Source organism: Lemur catta, chromosome 16 (assembly GCF_020740605.2).
Source record: "Lemur catta isolate mLemCat1 chromosome 16, mLemCat1.pri, whole genome shotgun sequence".
In the NCBI taxonomy this organism is placed as follows: Eukaryota; Metazoa; Chordata; class Mammalia; order Primates; family Lemuridae; genus Lemur; species Lemur catta.
The window spans coordinates 49,672,287-49,695,492 of NC_059143.1; the positions used below are offsets into that span (position 1 = coordinate 49,672,287).

At 38.3% G+C, this 23,206-nt stretch overlaps 1 protein-coding gene across 1 annotated transcript in view; it reads left to right on the top strand.

Annotated features, from left to right (window-relative positions):
* Window positions 1-23,206, top strand: part of DOK6 (docking protein 6) — a 237,007-nt gene that overhangs the window by 201,248 nt on the left and 12,553 nt on the right. Inside the window, exon 6 of the mRNA XM_045527531.1 lies at window positions 14,007-14,145. Within this exon, the coding sequence (XP_045383487.1) occupies window positions 14,007-14,145 (139 nt within the window). The remainder of the gene's footprint in view (window positions 1-14,006; window positions 14,146-23,206) is intronic.

Genomic DNA, 23,206 nt, shown 5'->3' on the forward strand with positions numbered 1-23,206 from the left:
ACTTTATATAATTGAATTTCTATAATCCATCCTTATATACAGTGAGGAAAATGAAATACTATAGGTGTTACTTAGCAGCAAACGATCTTTTGTTCGTAGAGAAGATGGCATTTAAAACGAACATTTCGTGGAGCTTTAGCAACTAGCAAAGCTGAAAGAAATATTGTTCGCAAAGATTGCTTTGATCCATGATAGGTATTTACAATATGCAGCTAAGGGCTTTGACCATTAAGAAAAATAAAATGAAATGTATATTGCTTGAATTCCCATTAGGTCTCAAGGGTAAAAGAGTAAATTTCTCTCAGCTACTTTCCTTATGGCATTTTTATTCCATTCTTTACAACAGTTGGTGCTGGGCTGAGAACAGCAGAAAAGATTCCAGTAAACTCCCACCTCCTTCATGCTTCCAGAGAATTTCATCTCAGGCTGGGACGGGAGAGGGAGTGAGGCAGCCAGCTCATTCCTTCTCCCAGTCTTAACCTACCCAGTCCAGAAGGAGGTGTCTGGAGTCCGGAGGGGATCTGGCTGTTAAATTAGCTGCATGAGGTGCTTTAACCAGCTCTCTCCAAAATCACACGGAATGTCACGTCGGTATTGTCTGCTACTTAGGATTCCTATGTCTCCTTTCGTCCTCCTGACTCACCAGACACTGATGTTTCCATACAACCCAGCGGCTTGCAAAACGAATATTATAATGGCTCTCACTTCCGGATACTTGACATTGGCCTCTCCAGAAAATCGAAACTCTTATTTCTATAAATACTTCCCAGTTACATGATTCATTCATTCCTACCATGAGTCCCTCAACTCTCTTAAAGGTGTTTTCATTAATAACTGAAGATATTTCTGGAAACATGAAAGAAATTAATTTGGTCCAGTCGTGGTGATGTGGTGACCTGGAGGTGGCAGATGGAATATAAACGACTCCAAATAAGCCCCAGACTCTGACTCATTCCGGGAGTTTTCCCGATCACCGCCATCAGCCTGTGGCCCGTACCTGGCTGGGCAGAGTGTCCTGCACATATGAGGGACGCGATGGATGAATGTTTGTTGAACGAGAACAAGCAGAAGGAGACTCTGGTCCTGGGAGAAGGTGCTCTGCAGCCCTTGGTTCTCTCCTCTGCTTGAGAAGAGCAGGCAACCCTCCTGGGCTTACTCGAAAAGCACTAGTTTCAAACATAAATATGCAGAAATCACATCAAGTGTTTGTTTAAAATATGGATCAGTCTGTTATCAGAAACCTTACAGAATCCAAATATATGAAACAAAGTAGGCCTGGTATCAGGCACAGTGGAGTTCGGGAAGAGGCCGCACGCCCTCCCTGAGGTCTTCTGCTTCCGTCTGCTGCAACCGGCCACCTGACATTGGTGTCATTACCCCCGTGTCTCGTAGCTCACGTCACTCATCTGACTGTCTCCCCAGCCAGCAGCTCAAGCTGTCAGGACAGCACAGTCGCTCGGCCAGGACCGTGGCAGGATGGCCGATGAGAGATCTAGGCTGCTCTGTGAGGATGGGACTATGAAAATAATTTTTAAATTTTAAATTTTGACTCTGTTTCCTCGGCTGGTTCTGATCTTCACTCCCCTCTTTCTTGCTCCCATGCCCTTTTCTGTCCCCACCATATAGCAACTTGTTCACTGAAAAGTGCTCTGTTTGAGTAACCACCTTTTGGGCTTCTCCTTGTTGATTTTTATCACTGTTTGACTCACTTGACTCATTTGTTTTTTTGTTCTTTTTACCGTTCGCACATTTGCTGCTGTTGCTCCTTCTGTCTCTCTCCTCCCATACTGTTCCTCCAGTTTCTTACCAAGCATGAATCTCACCCGAGAGATCATTGTTAGCCTACTTTAATTCATACTCTCCTCGTTCCAGGTACGAACGACCACAGCAGAAAGGATTCTAGTACCTAACTATGCCTTGTCCTGGTCACCTTTTCTTTACTGTTAGACTCTGTCTTAGTCCATTTGGACTGCTCTAAAAAATTCTGTAAACTGGGTGGCTTATAAACAACAAATGTTTCTTTCTCACTCAAAGCTGGCAAGTTCAAGATCAAGGTGCCATCAACTTTGATGCCTGGTAGGAGTCCACTCCTCTTAGACGGGAGCTTCACACTGTGTCCTCACATGGTAAAAGGACAGACAAGCTCACTGGGGCTTCTTTTATAAGGACCCTAACCCCGTTCACGAGGGCAGAGCCCCCCAAAGGCCCCACCTCTTAATACCATCACATGCGGGTCAGATTTCAACACATGGATTTTGGGGAAACACAAAACATTCAGACTGTAACAGATTCTTTTTTAAGTGGCTGAAATCTAGGTCACTGGAACCCATTCTAGCGTAAAACATCCTTCATGCTCAATATCTAAGAATACATTTCTGGTTTTGGCTTTTTCTGTGGCTTTCTAACAATGACAAGAGACTCTTTAGTAACAATACTAATCAAAATATATTCAGTTCATTCCACACCCCCAAGTGGTTGCAGAGGCCAGGAACGATACAGTGGAAGAATTAGAAAGAGGCGTAGGCAGAAACAGGAAAAATATTTTCCCTCCAAATTCATGGAAAGACTGCAGATCTGACCTGAAAAATGTGAGATCACAGTAAATGAAAACCTTTGCCAATTAATTTTCATACACAAAGGAGTGAAGGTGTTACTATTTCAAATTGCAAATGTTTTTACAACTGTAGCAGGCTCAAGGGTTTAACACAACTCAGTAGAGTTAACAAAGTATTAACTTTTTATTTTCTATTTAATATTTCTCGTGCATCCCCTCCCACTGGGAAGGAGGTAATTTTAACTTGTTATTTTTAATTGCTTTTTTAAAGATGATTCATCTAGGTATTGTACTGTTTTCTGCCCCTTCTTCCCAGTTTTATGTAGTTTGATGTTTGAACACACAAAAATCTTACATGGCCTTACAGAGTAAAAAGAACCTCAGATCCAAGCGTAGTCTGGTCTGGTCTGTCTCAGCCTAGCATCCGCTGAAATCTAGCTGTGCTCATTTAGGCTTTGTGGGGCTGTGCCATCACTCTCCACTGGAACCACAGATCTTAGCCAGTTGTTTAATCATAGAGTCCCCACAACCCTCTCTTTTTGACTCCAGTCCTGCACACAGGAATTTCTGGATGCCCTGTAGCCAAACTTAGGCACTGGGGAGTCAGGAGTATAGTCTTTAACTCACCTACCTAGACACCAATTTATTAAACATTCCTGCCTTCTCCAGAATTTCCACTCAGATAAAAGACATCAGGATATACAAGCCTCACCTGGTGCTTTCTAACTCGTTGTCCCTTCTCTTTTCCCACAACCACCCAGCTCCAGACAGAACAGGGTCTCCTCTTAAGTCGTGTTCTAATCTCTCTCTAGCTATGATTTACAGTAAAACTGATTTAATCATCTATACTTGGCTTTTACACATTCATCAAAGTCTGCCTGGCTAGTCACTCAAATCTCACTTTGAATTTCAGAAACAAAAGACTGACTTCATATTTCTTTTGCTGTACTAATACTCCTCAAGGCACATAAAAACCCTTGGTAGATTAGGGAAAAAATTATCCATAATGCTTTCTCAGTAGAGAAAAGCACTTAGTATACTGAAAAAAGAAAAGTTAGCCATTACACTAAAGTAATCTTCTCCTGCCCTCATTATCCAAGTCCTGCTGGGTCTACAGCTGTTTGGGGAAGAGAAAACGCTTCCTTGGGTCTGGCGGGCAGTATTTTTCTTATCTTCTCACTACAAGCTGACTCGGAGGGCAAAAGTCCATGTGGATCTCAGCAGAAAGAGAACCTGAAGACAGTGTCTATAGTGAAGCAAACAGGAAAACAGAAAGAAATTCTTCATTTGAAGTCTTTCTTTCTTCATTCTTTGATCCTTCAACCACCACCAACATGATATTTGTGACATCAAGGACAGCAAACGCAGTGGATCCCACTCAACAATCTCAAACTCCCTGGAGTTGGGATGTCCGGTTTCCACCGGCGTAGAGGACGGCTGGAGAAGGTAGAAGGCAAAAATATACCTGCTGTGTTAGTCAGGGATCTCTAGAGACACGGAGCAATAGAAGATACTGGTCTGTTGTGTATATTATATACACACGTGTGTATTATGCGCACACACACACATACATTTCATCTGAGTATGAGAGGATGATCTCACATACGACCTGCTCAAATACTAAACCTAGATGCATGCCTCCAAATGCGAGGACAAATAAAAGTGTAAAAATGGGGTCTATGAAGCAATACATCAGGAAGTAGATACAGAAGACACGCCATCCTCAAATTTCAGAAGAACAGAGTGGCTCTAAAAGTTTAATTGCAAAATCTAATAAAAGCTTTCAAAAAGAAGAATCCTTCAAAGTCAAGGGAAGAAGCCACAGGAAGAAATGAGGGTAAAATATTAATAAATATTTGCTAAGATAATGGAAAGAACACATCTGACACAGTTTTTCAGGAAGCTTAGAGAAAGGATAAATCAATACGGAAGGAAAAGAAGGAAGACAATCGATTGGGAAGATATGCAACACAAGAATAGCAGATATATCCAACTAAAAAGCCAAAACAACTGGAGCAAAAGTAACAGTGAGGAATATTCTTGGAATTCCAGCTCAGCTACCTGGCCGCCCAAGTTCTGCAGGGTCCTGGGTGGAAACCCCACCCTCAGTATCAAATAGCAACATCCCCTTTCATGGACTGGGTGGCCAAGCCTCTATGGATTTGTTCTAATTTTCTTTTCAACCCCACCCACCTCTGCTTTTAGGGAATAAGTCTAGTTGGGCAAAAGGCATGTAAAAATAAAGGTGCTGAGGTATCAGAAGAACTGTAATACAAATTTATACCTGATTCGGCAGGGGAAACACAGAGATGATTGGTCAGTTCTTAAACTAAGATACATTAGTAAGAAACGTGATGAGCACTACAATCTTATATCTAAGATCAAAGATATCAAGGAATAATATAAAATGATTGATACTTTTATTTTTAATGGGGAAATATTTCATTTCTTAGCTTCTACTTGGAAGTCAATTCAAACTGTACACTTTTTCAATTCAATTTTTTTTAAGTAATACAATTTAAAGTTTTAGATGAAGTTAAAAATTTAAGCTTTAAAATTTACTAAATGGGAATGACATTTGAAATTATAAAACATCTAGGTAATCGCATTTGAAATTCTTTAATTTTTTAAAACTTAAGTAGATTCATTTTTTCCACCATCAGTAAATTTTGATTTCTATTTAAAAACAAATTAAAAAGTTATAGCTTTATATATTTTGTAATATCAATCAGTATTTGCCCCCAGGGTCTTTGAACGATTATGTGTTGTGCCATTTTACTAGGTGGCTTGTTTCGATAATGCCAATAAAAAAAACTGTACTCCACCCGATCTGTCAACTAAGACTCTCTAGAGAAAACTTTAACATAATAAGGATAACCCCCATGGTTTTTAATCCCCAAAAGGTGTTATCATATCATTATGTATTTCATATACTCATCTACTCACTTAGTTTCTAATTAAAAAATTAAAATGTGTGTATATCAGAGCAAATGCAACCCATGTATTAATGTTTATTTACTTATTTCTTTTAAAAACATGATTTTAAAAAACATTGTACCTGTCATATAAAAAAGTAATACAGTTATCTCTGAAAATCCAAAATTTAATACAATGCCTGACAAGTGGTTAGTGTCCAAAAACATGTTGATGAATGAATAAATATAACCTAAGAAGAAAAGGCAAGCCTTAGTCAATGTAAAATCAAATACAATTTCTTTTCTATTTGGCTATAATACTTTGACTTTCCTCTATAGTCAATTGCGATACTGAAAGTATCTTTCACATAATTCTAAAATTACTTTTAACTACATTTAAAGCAAAAGGGGAATAAAAATATAATTTTTAAACTCTGATCACATGCTCCTTTGCTCTGAGGGAATATAATGATAGTATTTTTAGGTTCCCCTCAAAATGGTGAGGAAAAGCATAATTCTTCTTCTGTAATTAATTAACTAAATACTGGTAAATTGCATGTTAAATGGTCAAAATTTTCCAACCATAACTTGGCAGTTAAATTCACTTTGAAAGGAAAGTATAATTTGTAAATGACAGAATTCAAGCTTCTGCTTGACTTGCTTTGTAAAGCTCTTCCCCCAGAAACACTGGTTTGAGTGCGTGTCTGTAGCTGTTCCACACGATGGACACACAGGCCCCTCAAACAATTTTAAAATAGAACAAGTGTACATCAGTGAGGAGCACATGAACATGTCAGTCCTCAGTTGGTATTTTAACTGTTTTGTCTACTCCATTCAGAAGAATATACCAGCACCACGGGACCATTCTTCAAAAAAAAATAAAAAAAGAAAGAAATGTTTCTCTTATATTTTGTTTTCTATCAGAAACTATAAAATCAGTACTTGCAGCCATCATATTGATAATTTTCAAGTCACTTTGGTCAACAAACATTTATGGAGGACATTGGATGCTTTCTGTGATTGACACTGAGGGTTAAAAATGTTAAAATTCCTAATATTCAAGGAATATCCAATGTTTTTATAATGAAGCCTCCAGGAGATATGTATACAGGATGAATATCAAATTATCTGTAAATCTGTTAAAATGTTTTTTCTACTAACCACTCATTAATGTAACCATATAATAATAATGATGATGGTAATAATTTGTGATAATGAATTGAGGTAATCAAATGACAACTAAAGCCTTATGGCTTACTTTACATCTTTACATAATGAATTTTTCAATTCTGAATTTTTAAGGCACAAAGTAAGGTAAATAGAAGAGCATCTTATATGCATATCTTTTCAAAGATTTACTAAGACGAGAACTCCAGATTGTTTCAGGGAGACTCAACTGGCTTTCCTCAGTTAAAAAGCCAAAAGAAAAAACTTGAAAGGAAAAAGAAAGCAAATAGAATAGGATTAAATTAAAACTTTGGAAATATGTGAAAAGATAGAGATATTTTAATTAATGTGACTTTAATTGTGCCATCACTGAGTACACAGGTGAAGGAATTGTAGAGTTTGGGCACAAATTTATATCTTAGAAACCGTTTAAGTTGATTCCTTCATTTAAAACTTAATTTTATGGAGGATCAAATGTCATTTCACAAAGCAAATGTGCAGCAGAGCCTGGACTAAAACCAAGATTTTCTTGTAGGCACAGGTTTCTCAACTTTTTTGGGTGAAATCAGCAGAGAACTGCCACCACACGCAGTGAATGTTTGAGGCAAACAGCAGTCCAGTCAAGGGGCAGGGGAGGATGGCAAATGCTCTGCTAAACCTTCCTCCTTATAAAGGACTTGACACGAAGTACAGGGAGGGTTTGAGTCCAATTCAGGAGTTTGATAGATTAATTTACTTTAATGTGCATTTTACTGGTGCGTCCATTTAGGTATACATCTTGGGAACCTGATTTGACAGAAAAAGAACAGCAAGGAGGGAGAGAGACTTCAAGATATTTTTATCCCAGCTACTGTCCAGTGTTCTCTCTCCACTACAAGAAGTTCCATGATGAAAGAACTACGCATGCTATGCTGCATCTCATCTTGAATAAATGCAATCTAGCTTAGCCATAATGAGCTTACCCTCCATAATCACAAAATCACAGTGGCTAGGTTGGGATCACAGCTCAGCTACATAAATGTTAATGACTTTGGGCAAATTCTTTAACTTCCTTTAAAGTGTTTTCTGTAAAATGGGCAGTCATGTTGTCCTTGTAGGGAGTTGTGAGGCTCAGTAAGGTAATCAGTGTGGCTGGCACAAGCGCCCGCTCCATGAGCGCCAGCTACGGTTGTTGTTTCAGTGCATTAAACACCAGAACTCTGCAAAGCTGGTCCTTCTAAAACTGGGACCAGATGTCAGTGCAGAACCAGAAAGAGATTAAATGTATATATAAATGTTTATGTAGTGTTGGTGGGTGGGTGTTTAAATCATAAGAGGAGCCCTCATGGTCAGTACAGTATTTTGTAAGTTTAATAGTAAAAGTGTTTTTGCTAAGTGACAGAGACTGAAGTGGGTCAGAGTCCTGCAAAACCGTGCTGTAAAACTTAAATTCATTTAATGAATCAATAACATTTCTGTGTTTAATTTGATCAATTGTGTAAAGAGGTATCAGTGAAGATATTCCTCCCATACTTATCCCCCATCTGTTTCACTTCACCCCCAATAAATAACACTGTTACTAGTTTTTTGTGCATTCTTCCAGAATTCAATACATATACAAGTAAAAATGCATATAAAATTCTTCCCACACATACTTTGTTTTTACATTGATATATAAAATTGTATGTATTTATGGTGTACAACCTGATGTTTTAAATTCTATATACATTGTGGAATTACTTAATCTAGTTAATTAACATATGCATTAACTCACATAGTTATTGTTTTTGTGGTGAGAACACTTACCCACTGTCTTAGTATTTTTAAAGAATACAACATGTTGCTATTGATGATAGTCACCATGTTGTACAATAGATCTCTTGAACTTATTCCCCCAATTAACTGCAATTTTGTCCCACACACTTTTTTTACACAAATGTTAGCATGCTATTCACATTATTTTCACCTTATCTTTTCATTTAGGAACATATTTTAGTATATTTTACTATTTCAGTAGTAGTGGTAATAATAATACTAGTAGTAGTCAGTGAATAATAATAATAAATTACAGGCACTGTTTTAGGATTTATATACATTAATTCATTTAATGCTCAACTCCATGTTTGACATCAAAGTAGTAACATCATGCCTACTGCATAGATGAAAAATTATCAGTTTTGTGAGTTTCAAATATATTTCTAGTTTTTATTTGCCATAGGATATCTTATGATTTCTTTCTTTTTTAAATATTTTCACAGGCAGATTCATCCAACTTTTTTTGGTGACTTTTTGATTTGAATCCTAGCTTAAAATCCCTTCTCTATTCTGCGTTTATATAGAAATTTTTCGATAATTTCTTCTAGCACTTTTTTTTCATTTGCTTTGTCTGGAATTTATATCAGTGGAGTTGGAGACCTGAATTCACATATTTTTTCCCAAATGGCTAGCATCCAGCAGAGTTTTTTGAAGAGTCTACTTTTCCCTCACTGATTTGAGATTCTCCTTTGATCACATATTTAACTCTCATATGAATTTGTCTATTTCTTGACTTTCTATACTGTTGCTTTAGTCTGTCCATTTTTCTCAGAGTTTCTCAGCACAGATCAAAGTCTGACTCACCACAGTAACCAATCTTTTCATAGCAGCTAAAAAAAAGTAAAATGCTAACATCGTTAAATGACAATAAAGATTAAACTGTTAATAGAATTAAAGTGTTAATTGGTTTTAACTGCTCTGCAGAAAAGCTGTGCTTTAAAGAATTTCATTACTTTCTATAATTAAACATTAAATTTTAAATACTGAATAGAAACACCACTGGGTTTTCAGGAACATGTTCCTGTTCACTCCATTGCTGAGAGTTTACGATTTCTGTGTACATGGAGGATAAATATTCGGTTATTAAATATGTACACAATCTTGCAAAATATAGAGTGAGAATGAAAGTATACAGCTGTGAAGATGGATAAAATTGCCAGAGGTCAAATAATTCATCTGCAGCAAAATTTTATCTAGAGACCTACAATGAATTCTTTTAAAGTATCTATGCTTACTTTTTAAAAGTAAAGTGTCTCCTTAATTTTTGACTTGGTAGAGTTCTTGTGTGTGTCATTTGGAAGAAAGACTCATTTTGAAGTAGTTCCATAGAGAGTCAAGTTTTGTAGAGATTTAGAGGCAGAAAAAGGAGGGTGTGGGCTAATAGTAACATGCTAGGCACTTTTCTCCAGGAAAATTCCTCCAGGGCACCATATGTTAGGGCTGTTTCTCCCCCGGAAGGAAACTATGGGGTGCCTCACTTGGAGTTCAGTTTCCTACGAATGCGTACATCCCCAGGATTTCTAGCTCTCCCTTATTTTTTAGAACACAGCAGAGACAAGACTAACAGTACTGTTATTTCAAGTGATTCTGGATGTGAGGGGTGAGATAGGATAAAGAAAGAGAGGATATTCCTCGTAGATTCCCTAGAAGAATATAATGTGAAAAACAGCCATTTAGAGAAAAGACTAGGATTTTTTTTTTAGATTCCTACTATATTTAAATATATTGACAACCTACCACCTGCTGGCTGTCTCAGAGGAAGGGGTTCCCAAGACCAGCCTCTGGATCAGGGACTCTCTAAAAGACTCATAAGACTAAGAAAAGATACCGTACTCACAGTATGGTTTACTGCAGCAAGAGAACAGGATTAAAATCAACAAAGGGAAAAGGCACAAGAGATAAGACCAGGCAAAGCTTCCAGCCGCCCCCTCCCCCGGCCCAGCGGTGCTGCATGAGGACACACTTAACTCTCCCCACAATGGTGTGTGACAACACATGAAGTGCAGTCAGCCAGGGAAGCTCCCCTGAGCCTTGGTGTCCAGGGTTTTTATTGGGGGTCAGTCATGTAGGCATGCAGCATCTCCAGGACTGACCTCAGCTATTTAAGTTTCCAGCCTCCATCAGAGTGAAAACAGGCATTCATCCTCAAGTTGCATTGTTAGAATAAATTGATCTGGTCACACTGGGACCGCATGGCCCAAGGCCTACGACTTACAGAAATAGGCAGAATATTCCAAAAGCGCAGAGGTTATATCCCAGAAACCAGCAGAGGATCCATCCTGAAAAGAGGATTCTTTGGAATGTGCAGGGTTTGAGTAACATAGACCTGCTAAATTAACCTTTTCCTGACCACTACCACATACATTACTTCATTTAATTAAAAAAAACACAAACCTGTGACAAAAACCTTGTTGTCCTGTTGTATAGATGAGGAGTCAATAGGTAAAATAACCCTCCCAGGTCAATCCCACATTGCCTTCTTCATGGCCCTTGGCTTCTCCCCAGCAGCACGTACTATAGTAACGTCTGATTCTTTGACCAAGGCTTTTCTTCCCCCACTACTTGAAAAGCTTCAGAAGCAGTGAGCCTTGTATATTTTTCCCTCATATTCACTCCCAAGCCCAAGACAGTGCCTGGCTTATAGTACCCACTTGAACCATATGTGATATATTTTTACAGCAGCCCATGCCATGATGGTTGAAATTTGTGTCCTAGTCTTTTGAGTCTTATACTGTTATAATCTCCCTATATCACAATGTCAAAAAAAAAAAAAAAAAACCTCTGAAAATAAGTATGTCAGTCCTATTTACCTCTTAGAATTTTTATGAGGCCCTAGACAATTCCTCAGAGCTGGAAGAATTATATTTTTCATCATTTTATTTTAGATAAGAAAAAATATTAACTTTGTACCAATAAGTTTCATATGAAAAGCAAAAACATTTGTAATTGTCTACAGACATCAATAGGATTCTAGTTTGGCGTCAGGACAAACAAACATCATTTATGTTTTCACTTTTTCCCAAAATGAATGCAGTTGAGGAATGTGTATGTTGGTGGCCCCAGAGTTAGGAGATCCAAGTGTAACCAACACCTCTGTTTTTGCTTTTCCCAAATGAAGGACAGAATTCTTTGGAGTTGTTTGCCCTTTTTGTCATATTTCTTCCTTTCTGACCTTCAGTTTTATATATCATAGTCTGAAAGAGCTGTACAAATATGGCTTCTAATATGTCCTCACTTGGGCCCCACACGTCATCTTCCACTCTTCTTCAATGAAATGTTGACCTGCTGAAAGAGTCTGTAGGCCAGTGAGTGTTAAACTATAATGTGCATGTGAATCACCCGGGGACTTGCTAAAATGTAAATTTGGACATGGCAGTCAAGACACCTTCCCAGCAAGGTAGATGCTGCTGGTCTGGGGACCATGGCTCGAGGACCAAGTCAAAAGCCATCTAAATTATTTCCTCTTTCTCCTCATCATCTCCTCTGGTATTGGCTTGCTACCACAAAACTGTTTAGACAGATATGAAAAAGTCTCTGTATCTGTTCCCTAATAGCCCCCCAAAACCACATTTTAAACAATAGCCGTGGAAACCTAACTATTCCAACAAGGTTGTCAAAAGTCATGAACATGACCTTCAGCTTGGCTTAAGTACAAACATTGAAGAAAGAGCATCTTCTACTTAAAGGTTCTTTACCTTTTATGTTAATATTTTAAGTGACTTATTTCTTGATCAAAGGATGAACTTTATGGTAGTTTTTATTTCAGAGACTGAAAACAAAAACCCTCCTGTAAGCATTCAAACTCCCCTACTGGGCAGAGTTAGGTCCCCAAAACTGGACAGGCATTAGAGCTTTACATCTCAATCACTGAATATGAAATAACAACTTGTGTCTTCATGAGCTCATTTCCAAAGGCTAAAAAGCAGTGGTTTTCAGATGCCAGTGAACAAAACCCAACTTCAAACAAGATGCACCCACTACTTATCAATGGTTTTGCTGCTGCCGCTGTTGGATTTCCTTACTCCTCTGAATCAACAAAGAAAGCTCATTTGTTTCACTCTGTGAAAACTCTTCATTTTTTTCCCCTAGACTTTCCATTTCATGCTGTGTGGATTTTATTAAGATCTCTTTCAGAGAAGCTAAGTGCTGGCTCTATGAGGCCCTAAGGGATCACAGTTGCAGCCTCTGTAATGTCTAAAGCCTCTTGAGACATTTCTTTTCTACTAAAAATTCCTTGGGGAATCATAGATAAGAATCTTTTTGGTGCTTGAAGAAATAGTTTGTCCTCATGAATATTTTGATGTTATAACCTGAAAAACCAACAGCACAGACATCCAGTTAATATCCAATATCTGAATATTAACATCATATTGACACTGGGTGCATCTTTTTGAAGTCCTTCAATTATTTTCAAAATATTTTTTCATTTCAGAATTATTTTTGTTAATAAAATGTACCTATAATCCTACTGACTGACAACTTGTCAGTGAGTTTTTTTCCAGTGAAAAATTATGATTTAAAAAGGTAATTATAATTAGATAATTGAAAAAGAATTCGTATTCTCATTTTTCTCTGCATTTAAGAATTTTAGTGTTATTATAGGCTTTCAGAAATGACAGCAATAGCTGCATAATATCCTGTCCACAGTATTGTATAATAATAGCATAATAGTCTGTATCACAATAGCAAATAAAAATACTATAATTAATCCAGCCATTTCTTTATGGTAGATATTTAGATTAGTTAAAAATTTTTTCTATAATGAAATTAGTAATAGCTAATAATTTTGAGCACTTAATATGTGCTAATCAGTGCTATAAATATTTTTTGTGTCAACTCTTTTAACCTTTGTAAGAATCTTATGAGATGCGTCCTATTATTATTTCTTTTTTAGAGGAGTAGAAAGTGGGTATAGGTAAGTTGAATAACTTGCCCAAGGTCATACTGCTGGTAAGTGGCAGAGACAAAGTTCAACACAAATATTCTCATATTCAAATTGAGTCTCCTTTATGCTGTGTTGTACCCTAGGCTATACCAAGATTTGCTTAAGAATTACTCAGTTTAAAGAAAAGATTCAGCCCATGTATGCAAATCCATAAACTAAAAAATGTATAAAACTAAAAATGAATTTAAAAATGTATGATCTTCTCCTTGGTTCCATTGAGAAAAAAACTGCAGATTTTTCTTAAGTTCTTTAAATTCAGGAACTGTCAACTCATAGCTGATAGTTCTATATTATATCACAAACTTGAAAATCCTTAAAGAAAATAACGATTGGCATTTATTCTTTAAGTATTGTTAAGGCATGCACTGCCATTGCCTAAAACACTTTTTACCTGTTCCTTTACACTATTGTGAACACTTCATCTTTAAAGATCCAAATATAACTGTCACCCTTAATTCTATTCTCCTGTACCATTTAAAGAAGCGAGTTTTGGTTGGTTTGGTCAAGGAGGAATCTGCTTCACTAACTCCCGTGAAGTTGAGGAGGAGGTAACACAAGGGCAAGGGCATCTTGGACGTGGAAAACTGTTTCGCATGAAGACCCATCTCTTTCCCTATCTCTGTTCTCACAGAATGTGTGACACAGGAGAAGGACTATTCACTTTTCAAACAAGGGAAGGAGAAATGATCTATCAGAAGGTCCATTCTGCGACACTGGCCATAGCTGAGCAACATGAAAGATTAATGCTAGAGATGGAGCAGAAGGCCCGGGTAAGGCTCCCTCCTCGGTAACCTCACAGCTTGGAAATGAATGTCACTGAGGTCTGATGTGCACCGTGTGTATGTGGGTCTATTCGTGTCAGCCCTCGTGTCCACCCCTGCCCTGGTCCCAAGGGCTCACCCCAGTCACCAAACCTGCGAGGCCCATAATCTCATCTCTCCTAATACACTACTTAGTAGGTCACAAAAGAAGTTACTTGTGGCCGCTAACTGCGAGCTCTGCACTCCAGGTATCTACCTGTGTGTGACCTGTTGCCTTGGTTACCTGAGCGGGTGGGACGCGTAGAGAATGAAATGAGAAGCAATGCTGTCTGCATGTCTCCACATACAGCTGGACAGTCCGAGATCTAATGTGGGCTCAAAATAACTAGGAAAATTAAGTTACTACCAGAAAGGAACTTTTCTTTTCACTTTTATTTTTATCTTAGGTGCTCTTAAACTTATAGCTTTTTCTGTGTATCTTTCAGAGCCAATAATAAAATGTTTGCAGAAGGAACTTACACTGTTTACCAACAGAATAATTTGCCTATTGTCTTGTCCTAAAACTGTACTATGGTTTTAGGGTCCAGCTAAGAAATAATTTAGTAAAGAATCTGAAGTAGTATATTTTACAACTAGCTGAAAAAAGTGATAAGCTGTGGTACTAACTTATTTGCAAAGCAGACAATGCAATGATTACTGGCTATAACCTGAAGAGATGAATATCCTGTCTTTCTGCAGGATTTCTCAAGATGCCTTAGACTTCAACTCTGAGGGGTCAGGTGGTGCCTGGGAACATCCCTAATTCTCTTTGGGAAACATAAATAAGGCTATTCCAGTTTCAGACCATGAAGTTTTATATCTGGGATTATATTAGCTTTAATTTTTAAAATCCTACATAATATTTTGAATTATAAAAGAAAATTCTCTTTTTTAAAGAAAAAAAGAAGTCACTTAACAAATGATCGTATGCTATTCTTAATGCATAGTCCTAATGCATTTCTAATTTCCTCAATACTACATACACATTTTTATCTCTCCATCCCGGATATGGTTAAAAGAGCCCAACACCTGAGGGGGACGTGGACAAGTCAGGCTTATCCAGGACGTTCACCCCACCGTGGGAATGGATGAGTAGCTCGCATGTTAGTAGATTATTAACATGTGAGTGTGGGGTTGATTGAAGAATCATCTATAGGGGACAATTAAGATTTAATTTTCTAGAAAGATTTGGGTTAACTTTAACCCACTGTAAAATTACCTAATTAATATGACATTTTTCTAGTGGTTTAAATCAGGTAGAAAAATATAACTACCAAATTTTAAATTACTTCAGAGTCTTGTACATTCATTATCAGCCCATATTTGCAATCTGCTAATGCTTGTTTTCAACCAAGATTAACCATTGTGATGCCACTTGTTATTGGTTAAGAGTTGTAGTTCTTCTGTACTTACAGTTGTTCTAACAGGCAATGGCTCATAAGTAGGGTGATTTAAATTATATTTTCATGATGGAAATTCCAAGAGCTCTTTCATGCAACCATAATTACCTGCCATAAAGAAGAGTCCCCAGTTTGTGTCCTGGGCTTGCATCCCAACACCACCACTTACAGGTTATGTAATCTTGGACAAGTTATTTAACTGCTCAGTGTCATGTTTTCCTTTTTCTGTAAAGGGGATAAAATCCACTCATTTTAGTTTCTGTGCGTTAGTCTATATAAACTAGTGAAGATTGGACCAAGCACATAGACCTACCAAGAAAGTATTCATTATTATGATGGTGAGGTAAGAGTGATTTTGAATAATTATAAGACTTGCTATATTTATGAAGACACTAAATTGTTATTGCTAATTGTTGCTACATAATATCTTTCACACCCTTCCAAGTATGCCTACCAATCTTGTGCCAAAAAATTTGCTAAACACAATCCAATTCCCTTTTGTTGTTGATATTTTCGTGTGTTTATCATGTCCTGTGCCATTGAGAAGCAAGTCCAGGAAGTGGAACCAAGCAATTGCTGTTAAGGGCTTAGAGATGAGATGATGGATCCACTTACTACAATCTCAGACCGTCTGAAAGTGGGGCATACACCACGGATGTGGGTGCCGATGCTCGGAGACAGAAGGGAAAGTGCAGCAGATGTTCAAACAGCAAAGTCTCAACACAGAAACCCAATGTTTCTAGAAATCACAAAATCACTGACTCCATCACTTGGTGCATATATGTAAACAGCGTGTTTTGTTTAATTCCAAAAATGATTTCACAACTATGCTTTTCTCTGAAGGTTAATGCTAGTAAAAGTTGCTCCCTATCTAGACCATTCTTCAGAGTAAGCTGAATTAATGTTTTCTGAGGGCATCCTACCTCAACTTATAATGGACCAAATTCCCAGAATTCTATGACCATAGGCAAAGGTTTCCAGTTCTCCAAGACAAGATTTTTTCTTTTAAAATACCTCCCCTACATGCACAAAACCTTTAAAAAAGAAGTTTCAACAAGTATGCAAGAGTGCTCAAATACCTGTCTAATTCTTCATTTGCTATTTAAAATAAAATGAAGGCCTGTGGTATAAACTAGGCAAAAGTGTAACATGGGTGTTGGAATGGTACCCAAAAACCTATCTAAGATGGAAAAATGTTGCACTGCACTTATTATATATCTACTACAAAATAAGGTGACACGACTAATTGGCTTTCCAGTTTTAAAACTGGGCCATGTGACATTAACATTGATCACATAGAAATTGTTTCCATGTTTTAATGTGATTTAAAAGATTTTATAAGGTTAAATTACAAAAGAGTTATGTAAGCAATGAATGTCCCAGACATAGTTGTTCAGGCAACTGAAGCATTTACTTTCATCCTTTTAAAGAGAGATATTTTAAGATTGATACTGGCTTTTATAGATAAACAAACTTGAATAAGAAATAATGTCTCAACAACCATTTCTTACTTTAAGAGAAAGAATTAGATAGGATCTTTTGACATCATATGTTTATAAAACCTTCTTTTGCCTTTGTTTATAACCTTTCTTCTTGGGGGCCACATGAATAAACATATTTTGATGTATCTTCACAGTCTAAATTAGGCCACATTTCTATTCTCACTTGAAGAACTCGTTATCTAGAAAAATTTCTCAGTATTGTGAATAAAACATCTCATTTGCCAGTAAACAGAGTACTGAACAAAAGAACCACTAAATTGGTAAGATAGTTACTATATTTTGATTTCCTTCAACTGAGAAAAATATTGAAAAAATTAATAATAACTGACTGAATTAAAATGTTTTAAGTAGAGGTTAGCCATGCGTCAGCCACTCCCAAGTTTGGGAAGCCCTTACTCTGTGCCCAGTCCCCTGCACGGTGCTACAGGGGAATACGAGAGAAAGTAAGAAAGCTCCTTCTCTCAAGCAGCCCAGAATTTTGTGGGCTCAAACAGTTTGTATTGCCCAGAACAAGATTATCTTCTGTCCTTCAACTCCTTGAAATATCAGAAGTTCTCCATACCTTAATGTAATTGTGGGTAAAATGTCATCATCACAAAGTTTTGATACACAATAATAAAAACACACCACCACTAGGGCTTGTTCATATTGTCATGACGCTGGAACCCAATTGATTTCTCAGATAAGCAACTCATGGGAAGCTCTTCAGTCCACCCTCCATAGAGAATGATTTCTTTAGTACAAGAGGATGTCCTTCCCGTTTTGCATTGGGATGTATAGCTACAGCTTCTCACTCCCACCTCCAAATGAGAACTAGACAGTGTTCACGGTAGAAAAGAGGATAGCAGTCTTAATTAATCTCTACATTGTCTTCATTTTTTTAACCTCAAACTATTTTTTTTGAGGCAAAGACTTACTCTGTCTCCCAGGCTGGAGTGCAGTAGCGTGATCATAGCTCACTGCAAACTCCAACACCCAAGCTCAAGTGATCCTCCTGGCTCAGCGTCCTGAGTACCTGGGACTATGGGTGCCCGCTACCACGCCTGGCTAGGTTTTTTATTTTTTATAGAGATGGGTCTTGTGATGTTGCCCAGGCTAGTCATGAATTCCTGACCTCAAGCAATCCTTCTACCTTGGCCTCCCAAAGTGCTGGAATTACACCACGCCCAGGCCCAAACCATTTTAAAAGAAAGTTTAGGAGTACCTGGGAGAATTAAGCCAGGGTAATACATTTTAAGCTTTAACTATTTTTGAGAGATTACTAATATTCAGGTATTTGAAGAAATTTTTAAAGCTTGATATTTGAACAGGATATCTTCACCTTTGGTATGTGTTTCCATTTCATAGAGATTGTTCTTAGAACGGGCAAAGCTCCTTGGATGCTCCCCCACTAAAGCCTCCCTGCATGCTCTGCCCTGCACGTGCGGCATTGTCAAAGAAAGCTTTGACTTTCTTTGTGACAGGTGCCATTCATCGGAAACTACATCACAAACGCGCCCATGTGATTTCGCCCGCTGAGGTTGAGTATAGGCTGAAATCATAGACAACAGGCTTTAAATGCCCTGAAATAATTTAATTTTGGATATGCATGGATCTGTTTTATACACACACAAGTTGTTTTAAAAAATTGCTTTTTATATTGTCAAGCAAATTATTTTAAAATGCCACGAACAGCAACAGAAGATATGAGTGAAAGAAAAGAAAAAAAACATTATTTTTATCACTTCTCAGCCTTTTGGCTAAGATCAAGTGTAGCTTTTTTTATTCTGATACCTTGCCAAAATAAGTAAATTAAAAAAGGAGGGATTGTCATTAGTAATTTCTAACCTTCTAACATTGCAAATAATTTAAAAACATATTTGTAGATAAATACCTTCACATAATAAGAATTACAGTACATCCTTTTTTTAAAAAAGTAGCATATAGGAAGGATGCTCCTATTCTCCTGCAATTTCCATCTCCTGGTCAGAAGATGGGCTCCAGAAAGCCCTGTGCACAATGTACGGACAAATAGCTGGAAATGCCAGCAAGATGTCCAGACTTCATCTAATGCCTTAGAAATACCATCGGCAGCATGGGCTGCTCCCCAGAGTTGTCAATCCTGTAATTTTCCCAAGCTCTAGTGGATAGAAAAAAGGAACAACAGAGTCTTACATAAAACTTCCTTCTTTGAAAACAAGTAAGTGTTTTCTTTCTCTATTATTTGCCATTTTAAAGTTATATTTCTTATAAATATAAGGAATAAAAGTAAGTCAAGTTCATGCATTTAACAAACTATAAACAAAATATTGCTGTTTCAGCAAGCTTAAACATTTTGAGCAATTATTTTGAGCAATAATTATTTTAAAATAAATTCTTATTTCCTTTTATAACATAAGATTAAGAGACATTTCTGATCAAGAAGCAGCACTGTTTTACCCTTACCGACCACCCCATTGGCATATAGAAAAGTGTCAGAGGACACATGTGCCTAAGAGGAAGACAGAAGAGGAGAGGAGTATAGGGAGACCAGGACGAAAGAGGACGAAACTAGCTTTATGTACAATTCATTTAAACAGTGACTAGAAATTAAATGAACTTGCCTATCTACAGTTATACTTTATCATAAAACTCACCCAACTATTGATCACTCAGCCTATGAAATAATTTTTTGTCTAAATATTAACAGCTGCAAGAACCGGAACATACTACCGTATTACATCAATTCCAATATACACTTTTTTTTTCACATTTTAACATCTCTCAGCTCAAATGTGAATTACAGTTAAATCAGCAGCACTAATCTTTTGTAGTGTTATGTACAATAATGTTTTGTCTCACAACTGATGGCATCTTAGAGTGTACAAAATATAGCAATACGTTTTATAGCCAGAGAACATACGCTTATTTATAATTTTTAATTATAATAAAACACACAAGCTCAATTAGAATGAATTATTATGGTTGATATGAAAATGGACCTGTGATCCTCATTTCCTAATTAATCAATTCACTTACTGTTGTTCAGTTTCAGAACACTAAAGAAAATTTAGTCTTTAAAATAAAAAAAAACCCACACATACACAAGAAAACACATGTCTCTGCACAAATACACTAATAAGATGGAAACGGTAAGGAAGTAATGTATAATTTGTCTGATCAGTAGTGCTGTCACACAATGTAACGGTAAAAATTAGATTTGTATCATGTTCTTTTTTTCTTAAAATTTGTTGTTTCCTTAAAAGTTGCCCATTCTAGATGTCACTTCAGAAAATGCATTTCACATATATATTTCTCAAATTGTATCAACTAGAATTAATTCTGTATAAGAAAAATGACTGCCTAACATAAAAGGGTGTAATTTCCAGGTTAAAAAATATGGTTTTGTTTCTTTTATTTGTATCGCTGGAGCTGAACAATAAAAAGAAAGCTCTACAAGGATGTTTTCCTTAAATGAAAACAACAGATTTCAAAGGTTAATCAAAATGACTCAGCATACAAACCTATCATGACAACATACACACATACAACCCGAGAACCCAGACTATCTTTTCTTTGGGACAGAGCTGTAAAACAGAAATTTTTTTTAAATGTAAGCAACTAAAATCTAAGAAGTTGATGTAAAGCTAGCATGGGCGGATAATTAAGGCTACTTTCAATGAATGTGAACGTAGGGAAAGACTCTAACAGAGCTGTGTGCCTTTGGGCAAGTCACCTAGGTTCTCTGTGCTTTAGTTACCTCTTCTTAAAAGAATTTTAGGAGGACACAAAAATATCAGAGTGTCAGAATACCACCTGGTCTTTAGTAAAGGCTCAGTAATTATTAGCTAATTCATAAACTGGCTGGCAAGAAAATAATTTAGCTTTATTTTTAAATGGGAAAAATTGTTTTAACCACTACTAAAAATTCATACCAGATCTCATCATGTGCAGATATTGAAAATAAATTATATACACTTAACTATAGCTTCTAGATATTTATATATTTAAAATCAAGGGCCAAAAATTTGATTTAAAAGTATCAAATTTAATGTTTTAATATGTATTTACCATGTTCCTTATATTCAAACAGCAGCTCTGCAAATGCACCTACTTACAGATAGACAGAAATGGACACAGATTAAGAAATTGTAGAGAGGGGACAAGACGGCTGACCAGAGACACCAGCTGCCAGATCATCTCAGAAAGAAGGAAAAGTTTTAGATGAAAAAGAAACAAACAAACATAGGTTGGGTGTAATTCCAAGGGAAAAGTGCCAGAACCTACCAGAGATTCCATGGGAAGAAGTTGAGGAGCAGAACAAGGAGGAGCAAGATATCAGCAGAGGGCAACCCCTGAGAGGCTTGGAGCCCAGGAAAAGGGGTGGGTGGACTGGATGGTTTCTCCCTCCCTCACATCTCTGGTAGTCAGCAGGCTCCTGAGCTGCTGGAGAGCCTTTCCACCCTAATCAGCCCAGAAGGTGCTACTGCCAGTGAACTGGGAGCTTCTTGGGGACAAAGCACCAGGCTGCCAGCCCCCTTCAGGTCGCTTCCTGTTGCCACAGACCCAACCTGAGAAGCGCCATATTGCTTCCCCACCCACTGCACACCGTTGTCCTCCCCAGGGGACTTTAGCCCCTCAGTTGTTGTCTTGCTGGTTCCCACACAAACATTTCTCAACGCTGGCCCAGACTGCGGGAGCCACGGGGGCTGGTGGTTCCTGGGGCATCTGTGTAATCTCAGAGTCTGGACATTCCAGGCAGGCTGCCTTCCAGAGAGAGGGACAGAGATGACCAGGGTACTAGCTTTCCTCCATCCAGACTCTTTTCCTCCCCTTCTCCCCAACCTGTGGCTGCTGAGAGTAAAGATTGAGCCAGAGCTCTCAGGAACGGCTGCCTCCCCTCTGTTGGTGCACCCACCACACCAAGGCTTCCAGAGAGAAGGGCCCCAAGCCTTTCCTCTTAAAGACCTGCAGCAGACTCAGGGGTGCTCAGACTGGGAGCTCCCTACTCACCAACACTCCCTGGTGCTGCTTGCCTGGCTGCTCCAAGAGAACATGGCGGACCCCAAAGCAGAGGGAAATTAAACCTGCTTGAGTACCCCATAAGCAATTTCAGACCAGCACACTTCTGCCTGGCATTGTCAGGGATTGATTTTCAGGGATCCAGGGACAGGCCCACAGGCCAGATCCTGCACCCCCAGGATTGACTGTATTGCTTATGGGCATGGAGGGAAGGGAGCCCACATGGGCAAAACTGAAGAGCACAGTGTGGGTGCCAGCTACAGCACACTTGCAGAGCAACCTCCCCCCAATGGAAGGACACGCTTTCAGCCTAGGGCAGGATCCTAGACAGGGAAGCTCCCAGCCCACAGTGCCATTGTCAGGGAGCTCAACTAGTTTGAGCTCCTGGCTGCCAGCAAATGCTGAAGGGAGACTGCTGAGCAAGGAGGGAGAGAAGAGTGAAACAGCCAGATTGTGAATTTCAGATGGCCCCACCTCCACAAGCAGACTTTCTGGCTAGGTAGGGCTCTTCAGACCCTCCCTGGTAGCTTTCCCCAGAAGCCTACAGCAGACTTTTGACCCCTGCTGAAACAGCTACCCTATGAGCCTATATGGAGGCTTAGGGCAGGCTCACCCAAGCCAGCCCCACCCAGCCTCGCTCCACCACCCACCTCTGCTGTGGTGGTGAATAAGGACTCACCTAGAAGTTCAAGGGCCCTGCTCACCACTTGGGGCATTTGAGTGCTTCTCCTGAGGGGCTAGAGTTGGTCAAAGGTCCCAAAAATAACACTGTAGCTTGTTCCTTCCAGCAAGTGCCACCTACTGACAGGAGGATCAAATTTCACAACCCTTTAGAGCATTTACTGACTCACTCATACAGGGTGTGGATGATTCTAACCCACAAACACCACCTACTGTCTCAGAGATTAAACTGGATGTGCCAATACAATTCACACTGTTGAGAAAACCATAGGGCTGGGGAAAGAGAAAGGATTTCAAAGACATCCACTCTCCATCATCAACAAGAGACAGGGAATGGGACCACACACAGCTCACCATTGCTATAGCCTGCAAACAACTAGCAACTGAGAAAATCAGCACATTAAGAAGAATATCTATAACCAAAGCATCCATCCAGAACCTAGACTGCCATCAAAGCACTCACAAGCT